This window comes from Echinops telfairi, unplaced genomic scaffold (assembly GCF_000313985.2).
Source record: "Echinops telfairi isolate 266 unplaced genomic scaffold, ASM31398v2 ScPeMD7_443;HRSCAF=831, whole genome shotgun sequence".
Classification (NCBI taxonomy): Eukaryota; Metazoa; Chordata; class Mammalia; order Afrosoricida; family Tenrecidae; genus Echinops; species Echinops telfairi.
In genome coordinates, this window is record NW_022104341.1 from 82,055,866 (window position 1) to 82,063,813 (window position 7,948).

General features: G+C 54.6%; 1 protein-coding gene across 1 annotated transcript; it reads right to left on the reverse strand.

Annotated features, from left to right (window-relative positions):
• Positions 1–1,774: 1,774 nt before the first annotated feature.
• TSPAN1 (tetraspanin 1) lies at positions 1,775–6,680 on the reverse strand. Its single transcript, XM_004699463.2, has 8 exons — positions 6,565–6,680; positions 6,090–6,154; positions 3,350–3,556; positions 3,071–3,145; positions 2,848–2,946; positions 2,617–2,766; positions 2,426–2,509; positions 1,775–2,246 (listed from the first exon to the last, which is right to left on the reverse strand). The coding sequence occupies exons 2-8, from the start codon at positions 6,144–6,146 to the stop codon at positions 2,199–2,201; spliced, it is 720 nt and encodes a 239-aa protein (XP_004699520.1). The 5' UTR covers positions 6,147–6,154; positions 6,565–6,680; the 3' UTR covers positions 1,775–2,198.
• Positions 6,681–7,948: the final 1,268 nt, after the last annotated feature.

The following is a 7,948-nucleotide window of genomic DNA, read 5'->3' on the forward strand; positions in this document are numbered from 1 at the left end:
CCCCAGAGATGGAGCGGAAGAGAATGAAAAGGGCATTTAGAGGTCATGGGGGAGGGCTGGGGAAGTGAGAAGGAAGTGGGTGAGAGAAGGGCTAGGCTGTAGGTGGAGACACATGAACGAGGACAATGGTAACTTTTAAAGGTGGTCCGGTTGATCGTGATCTAGCGACGCAGTAGAACTGCCCCGTGTGTCTCCTGAGATTGTAATGGCTACGGAATGAGACTGCTGCCTCTTTTTCCTGCCAATGGGCGCTAGGTACAAACCACTGACTCTTGGATTCACAGCAGAACACTTCAACTCCTGTGCCCAGGGCTCCTTTTGTGACCCTGGAGGTATTTTCAATGCAGACTTCCCTATCTGGGTGTTTCTCTGGAGATGGGCCCGTGATTTTCATGAGAGTTTCACCTACTCAGTGACCCAAAGGAGCCAGGAAGAGCGGGGTTTGGAAGTAAAGGGCAAGATCCTGGGACAACGGAGTGCCCTGGGTGAGATAGCCCAGGCAAGTGGGGTGCGGAGAGTAGACACGGGGTCTTGGGAGAAGGCGTCTGCTTCCGGGGCCTCCTGAGCTGCAGACATAGAGCCCTGACTGAGGAGGCCGGAACTGGCCTTTCTCTCGTGCCCTTCTTCCTGCTGTGTGTCCCCACCGGTGCTTGGAGCCCACATCGGCGATGGCACGGGTAGTGTGTGACCTGGGCACTTCCTGCCCCGTCTGACGCCTTTGGTGTTTGCTGGAGCCAGAGATAGCACTTGGGGTGGTACAACAGCCACCCTGAGGTGGATTCTATTAACACAACCACGATGACGGAGTAAGGCCCGCCCTGGGCAAACAAGTCTGTGACCGCCACACTGGCACCCGAGGTGGGGGTGGGGAGGCTGATTGACCTCCCTGCCCAGGCTCCCCAGTGGCTCCTGGACTGGGTCTCCCAGACTACTCTCAGGTCCTGTGTGGGTGTCGTCAGCTCGCGGCTCCTGTTTGGACATCACACGGGGGCTATGGTTTGGGGCTGCACTTGCAAGGCCCGGGCCGAGTGGTAGATGGCTGGTATGTAACAACGTGTCCTCTCGCCATAGCTTCCCGCCACTCCTTCAACAGAGATCATCAGGTCCCTAGCTGGGACATTCGGGCCAGGTGCCCCTTCAAGTGTTTACCAGAACCACACCAGGTTCTGAGGCAACTAGCTGAGGCTCAGGCAGCTCAGCTTGTCACCTGAGGCAAGTCTCCATGCCCTCACCTAGAGCACAGGGCGGTGAATAGTAAAGAAGAACTCACTCGGGTCTGTAACGCGGCAGGGAGGCTGAGACCAGAAATAAAGGAAGTTCTTTCTGAGACTTCCAAAGCAGGGGCAGGTTTGGAACTTTGCTTGAGCTGAGCGGGCTGACCAGGCCCGGGGTGGCAGCGGCGGTGAAGGTGTGCCCATGCGCACGCTTGCTCTGTACGGACTTCCCAGAGCCCAAGGAATGACTGTCCGTCTCCCGTTGCCCTGGTCTCCTCCCCCACTTGGACACAAGCTTGTTATTTTCATACCTTTCCAGTCCAGTGCCCCCACCCAAGAGGGGGCAGGTTCAGCCAAAGTCCTCCCATTTTTTTTTTTTTTAAAGAGGCCAGACTGGCCCTACCCCACGTCTTCAATGCCCTCTTGACTGGTCCCCTTAGACTCTCTCCCAGTCCTGGGCCCAAAGGAAGGAGAGAGAGAAACTAGCCCACCCCTCTTCCCAGGTGTTTCCCGCGTCACTGGCCCTCTAGCGACCCCTCTCCCCAAGGATACACGAGGAGTTCAAATAGAAATATTTTAATTGTTTTATAAATCCTGAAGTCCCACACAACCACTGGCTGGCTCAGCTGATTTCACATACGCCTGGGTGATGGGGCACCTTCTCTCATCCCCCAGGAATATTCTGGGATCACCAAGAGGTCCCCCTACCCAGAGGGGGCGTGTGCCAAGGGTCTAAGGAACAGAGTAGGGGAACAGCAGGAGAACTGGGTGATTTAGAGGTTCCGGGAGAGGTGGACCCCGACCTACCAATGGAAGGAACAGTCAGAGACGGTCTGAAAGGAGTGGTGCCGATTGAGTCCCAAATTCAGAGCAGCAAGGCTGGGTCCTCTGTGGCCCAGCTAAGTGTGAGGTCTGGCCCCACCCTTGCTTGGCAGTGCCTGAGGGCCTCTTTCCAATGGCCACAAGACAGCAGCAGAAGCAGGCTCAGTCCATATTGCAGTACAGATACATGGACACGATCATGGCAGCCAGCTGAGGAAGGGAGACACCAGATAAGGTGGCTGGCTCCTGAAGCTTTAGTCCTGGGCCCCCTAACTACCCTCCTACATGGAGCGCCTTCTCCAGCGAGGCCTCAGAGGTGAGGCAAACAGCCTCCACCTGTGGGTTTGGTGGGACTCACCCAGCCCCAGTCACCTCCCTCATCCCCTTACCTCCAGGCCTCCAATTCCGGCCGCCACACCACCCACGGTGACCGCATTGGTTCTGATGTCATGAAGAAGCTGTTTAAAGCAACCCTTGGGGGAAGAGAACAGAGCATCTAGAGTTAGCAGGTGCTCCTCCATACCCATTCTGGTCCTCTGGCCAGCAAAGAAATCTCCACCCTTCCATGGCAGCTCCACACCTCCACGTGATCGGCCTCGGCCTTCTCCCTGGTGCAGGGCACACTGGCTGTGCTGTTGCCATTGCAACAGTAAGGGGGAAAGACATGGTATTCTTTGAAGTAGGGCGAGTCTTCAAAGTCCGTGTAGTTTTTGAAGCCACAGCACTTGAGCTGGAGACGAGAAGGGAAGGGAGTCAGTTGGGGCCTTGCTTCTTTCCCTCTATCCCTCAGATCCTCCCCAGCCCGCCTTACCCCTTCCATGGTGGTATTCCACACTTGGGAGAAGTCGGACTGCTGACCATAGTCTTTCTTGATGGCAGGCACTACCAGCAACGTCAGGAATTCCTCAGCCTTGGGGGAGAGGGGGGGCAGGCCAGTGTTGAGGGGCGGATAGGGAAAGGTGGCCATGCTCGGGCCATGGTCATGTGCAGGCTTTTTGCCTAACACGCCTCCCTGGCCCATCCCAGCACCTCACCATCGTGGTGTAGACCAAGGCGACCACAGCAGCTGCGACTTCAGCGATGAAGATGAGGAGGAGAATGGAGAAGAACTGAGTGGGGGACAAGGGTCTGTGTTTTAGGAAGATAGTCCTTTGTGCCCTCCTTATCCCTAGTCTGGTCCCCCCGCCACCCGCTGCCCTGTGAAACAGGGCAAAAGGATTCCTGAGTAGGATTTGGGGATTCCCAGGGCCTGGGTCAAGGGTGAGGGTACCCTGAGCCTGGGTCATAGGCCTGTGGAGCTGGGTCGGACGCACCATCATGAGGACACACTTGCTCTCCGTCTGAGCACCGTAGCAGCCCAGGAACCCGAGAGCCAGGAGCACGGCGCCAGCCGCGATGAGGAAGTAGCCCACGTTGACAAACTGCATGGCACTGGATGACAGCGGCCCGAAGATCTTCAGGAAGGAGGACCCATCCACCGATACCCAGATGCCCACAGCCAGCAAGGCCACACCACACAGCTGAGGACAGAGAAGTTAGGCAGCCCTTGAAACAACTAGCTCCCTGCCACGCAGCTGAGACGGGGAGATGGAAACCTAACACATTTCCTCTTCGTAGGCTAACAGGAGCCCTGGCAGCATAGTGGGTTAAGCCTTGGGTTGCTAACCTCTAGTCAAGCAGTTCAAAACCGACATCTGCTCCTCAGGAGAAAGACAAGGTTCTCTTTATTTCCATCAAGATCGACAGTCTCAGAATAATAAGATTGACAGTCTCAGAAACCCATAGGGGCAGTTCTACTCTGCCCTGTCGGGTCTCTATGAGTCAGATTCAAGTCCATGGCAGTTTGTTTCTGTTTTAAGATATAGGCTAAAGTGGCTAGAAACTCCTCCTGCGGGGCAAGAGCAAGAAAGTTGGGTGCTGGGTCACCCATGGTCAGCACCAGGCTGCACACCTGGGCAGGTAATGATGGGATTAGGAGTTCTCGAAATGTCCACAACAGTGCAGGGAGAGACAGGGCTCCTTTTCATTCCTGCCAGGGTCCTGCTACAGAGCTGGGAATGGAAGCAGCGGGAGAGGACCCAGTCCATTTCTTTTTCGTGCAATGGGTGCCAGGAGCAACACTGTTCTGTTCTCTGATCTCTGATAGGTATAAACGGGGAGGGGGGTGGTTAGCATAGAGCAAGCATAGAGCACAGTCACCGTAGCAACAAGGTGTGGCTGAGGTGTACACCTGCTCCTAACCTACCTCGGAGGGCACAGTAAGGAACGTTCACCCGGAGGCCCAGTCTGGCTTCTCCAGAGTCTGACTCCAAGCCTGCCCTTATCCAACTTGGCCTCCCCTTGCCTCACAAGGAGAAATCAAGCAACCGGATGGGGAGTAGAGCCAGAGCTGCTCTTGGAGGCTCTCCTACTAAATCCCAAACAGAGGGTCCCTATGGCTATGATGGAGAAGTCACTGCCTAGCTCCCACAGCTCCTGGAGCAAAGCCTTGTTGACCCAGTGGCCAGAGCCCATTTCCCAGCTATGAAAACTGAGGCTGGAGCCCAGAGGTAGGTGGCAGAGGAGGCTGGATCCCACGTTTGCTTAAGAAGAGAGAGCTAGGCTTCCAGCCTACAGTGTCAAATTTCAAGGCGCCTGAGGCCTGCCCTACCCTGCTCTAAACAGCCTGGCGAGGTCTAGGCAACTGGGGCCAGAAATCAAACCGGATTTGCCTTTAACCCCATCAGGCCAGAGTCCTGCTCTTCAACTCCCCAAGATCCTATTTGCCTCCTTCAGATGCAAGGATAAAGGGTAACTCCTTGAAGCTAAAGAAAGACCAAGGCACAGACTACATGGGAGTCAAGTTACTGGCCCAGCCCCATGTCTCCAAACCCTATTACACACTAGTGGCTCTCTACCTTCTTGTTGCTTGTTTACGCACTCTACCGTGGCTCTGCGATCTCTGGTGACAACCTCAGAGCCTTACCCTGCTTAAGCTTCTCTGACACCGTCTTCTCTCTGGTCCACCCCCCCCCACCTTTCCCCATTACTCCTTCTCCATTGCCTTCATGGTTACAATTTCTCTGTTCATTCCTCATAGGCGGGGGCAATCTCCCAGAGTTCCCTCCCTTGAGTACTCCCACCCCCACCCATGGTTTCACTAACCAGCCCTGAGCACACGACTTTCAAAGACCTGTGTCCAGCTCAGACCTGAGCGGCCAGGCTGCTGGGTAGACAAGTGCCCTCCGATCAGAGGCACAACGAGCATCGTCTCCAAGACTTCTGTCTCACTTGTCCTTTCCTCTAGCCCTCGGCCACCCCCTCGGCCACTCTCTGAGAGCTTTGTCCTTTGTCTAGGTCTCCCCACTGCCAGGGTTCACGCCTCATTGCTCAGCTTCCTCAAACATGCCCTATGCAACCTGTTCCTGGCTTTCTGAGCCATATCTGGTTTCATTACTTCCCGGCCTTGATGCATGTTTTACAAGCCCTCACCTCCACCCACCGGAGCACAAAATCCCAGCCTCAGCTATTTCCTCCAGGAAATCTTCTCCCCCCAGGCTGGGTTCAGCCCCTGTTACGGGCTCCCTTCGTTCCTAGACCCTGCTGGACCTGAGATTCTCAAGGGAAGGGAAAAGCCGTGGTTACCAGCTGGTAAATGTTGGGCACCGAGTAAGGGCTACCTGAGGTAGACCTTCCCTCTGCTCTGTCTCTGGGCTCCTTGGCTTCTTTGGGCCTGTCTCCTTTCAGCTCCCCAACATACAGAGGCCACGAAATTCCTTCCCATATGAAGTGACCTTTGGCAAACTCCTTCACCTCTTTACCGACACCTTCGTTTCTCCAAAACCTCCGAAAAGGGGACAATCGGCTAGCCGGCTCTGTCCCACCTTGATCCCATCCTGGGCCGAAGCTTCCTAGAGGGAAGTGGGCTGCTACTGGGCTCAGGACTGGGTATTTGGGGGGACTGCCACACCCCACTTGAGGGAAACGTTAGTCTGTGGAGAGTATTCTCCAAACCACAAGCTCACACTCTCTTGTAGGGATCCCCAGAGAGTACCTCCCCCTCCCCATACTTACAAAGATGAGCAAGTTGAAGAGGATCATCATGGTCTTAAGGAAGTTGAAGCACTGCATGGTGGCTCCTAGAGGCAAACATGTGTGAGTGGGCCCCACAACCTAGGCCGTCCCTGACATGCCAGACCCCAACATTTTGAGCCCCCGTGTCAGCAAGCTTCCTGCACCTGGACTCTGACACCTCAAGACTTGCCCCAACCCCTATCCTGACATCCGAACCCCTCTTTATTATCCACGTCCTCTGCCAGCACCAAATACATAGAGATCCTAATATTCCAGGCCCCTTTGCAGGCACCCCAAGCTTGACCCCCACCCCCACCCCCCACTCCAAGTCCCTCCTGTCACCTCTACATCCTGGATTCTTCTCCAAACCAACCCCACACCTTTCTAGGAACCCTTCCTGTAGTCCTGCCAGCTCCCCAGACCTCTTTCCAGGTGGATTTCTCGTCATAGAAGCGTCCCTATCCTACGCCATCACCTGTTCAGGGATCTCGGTGGCGTGGATTCTGGAAGAGGAATCAACTGAGGTTCCAATCTGGACAAACAACTCCGGGGAGCCGCTGCTGAGTGGGCAAGCAGAGGACAGGGCTGGCTCGTACACACCACTGCTCACCTGCAGGCGGGGCAGCAGCTTTAAAGGCCTCCTTCTGCCCGCCTTTCCGCCCCACCCCAGCCAGTACACCATCTCCTCTTGCCCTTGCTGCCCCCTGCTGCCTGAGATCCGTCCCCAGAGCCACAGCAACAGCCAGCTCCCTCCTGGCAACACCAACCAAAGGCAACGCCCTCCTGGTCTTTGGAATGGGAGGCCTGGAGAGGGGCAAGCACCCCCAGAGCTTCTGTGTGTCTCTCATCACAGCAATGTACACAGGTTTCTTATCTCACAGCTGCTAATATGTTCATACGCACTCCATATGCTCACAGGCACTCACATTCACACATCAAACCCACAGATTCTTAAACACTTATTAGTGCGTGCACAAGCTTGCACGAGCACATGCCCAACACACACACACACACAAAACTCTTTTGTGGACTGATTCCCAGCAATAAAGGAACAAGAGAACAAGTTTCTCTATCTCTCTGTCTCTAACACACACACACACACACACACAGTTTTCAAGGAAAACCCCCAGAGTTTGGTAGCCTCTGCCCCCTCTTCCAAGTAGCAAACTTCTCTCAGATCTTCTCAATCTCTAAAACTCCAGCTTCCTGTCTGAGAGCTAACATTTCTTAGTATGGAGTTTGCCGAAGGCTGTACTTTACAGCGGAGGTCCACATCCATTTTTGACTCTCCACCTAGATCCAGCCGCCAATGCATTCGTTCAGACCATTAGCCAGCAGTGAAAAGCTTTGCCATCAGGCAGAGGGCATTAGAAATCAATTACCAGTCACTACCACAACCTGTCCAGAGAGACAACCCGTAGCCCTCAGGGACTCCCTTGGGTGTGGCCTTCATGAAAATGGAAGTGGAAGAAAGGGTCATGTGGCACGGAGTCCCATCCAGACTGTGGTGGTGGTCCAAGGGATCTGACTCGGTCTTGTAAACTCTTCTGTCTAGCATAGTGTACGTGTCCCAGTCATGGTCCGGTTCCCGCAGTAGTCCTCCCACCCATAGCTGTGATAGATCAGCCAGCCACCAATCCTGCTTTTGCCACGTCGCCTTTGCTCTCCCCTGCCCTCTGCAAGTCTATGACTTGCTGCAAACCCTTGACAGCCAGCCTTGTGCTCCCTGTGACCCATCTGAAAGTTGTTCTAGTTGCTAATGTTTTCTGCTTTCTTTTCAACTGGATTTCTCCCTCTATTTTATTTTTTATTGTCAGCTTTTGGATTCTTTGTTTTTGTCTGTGTGTCGGCATATGAAA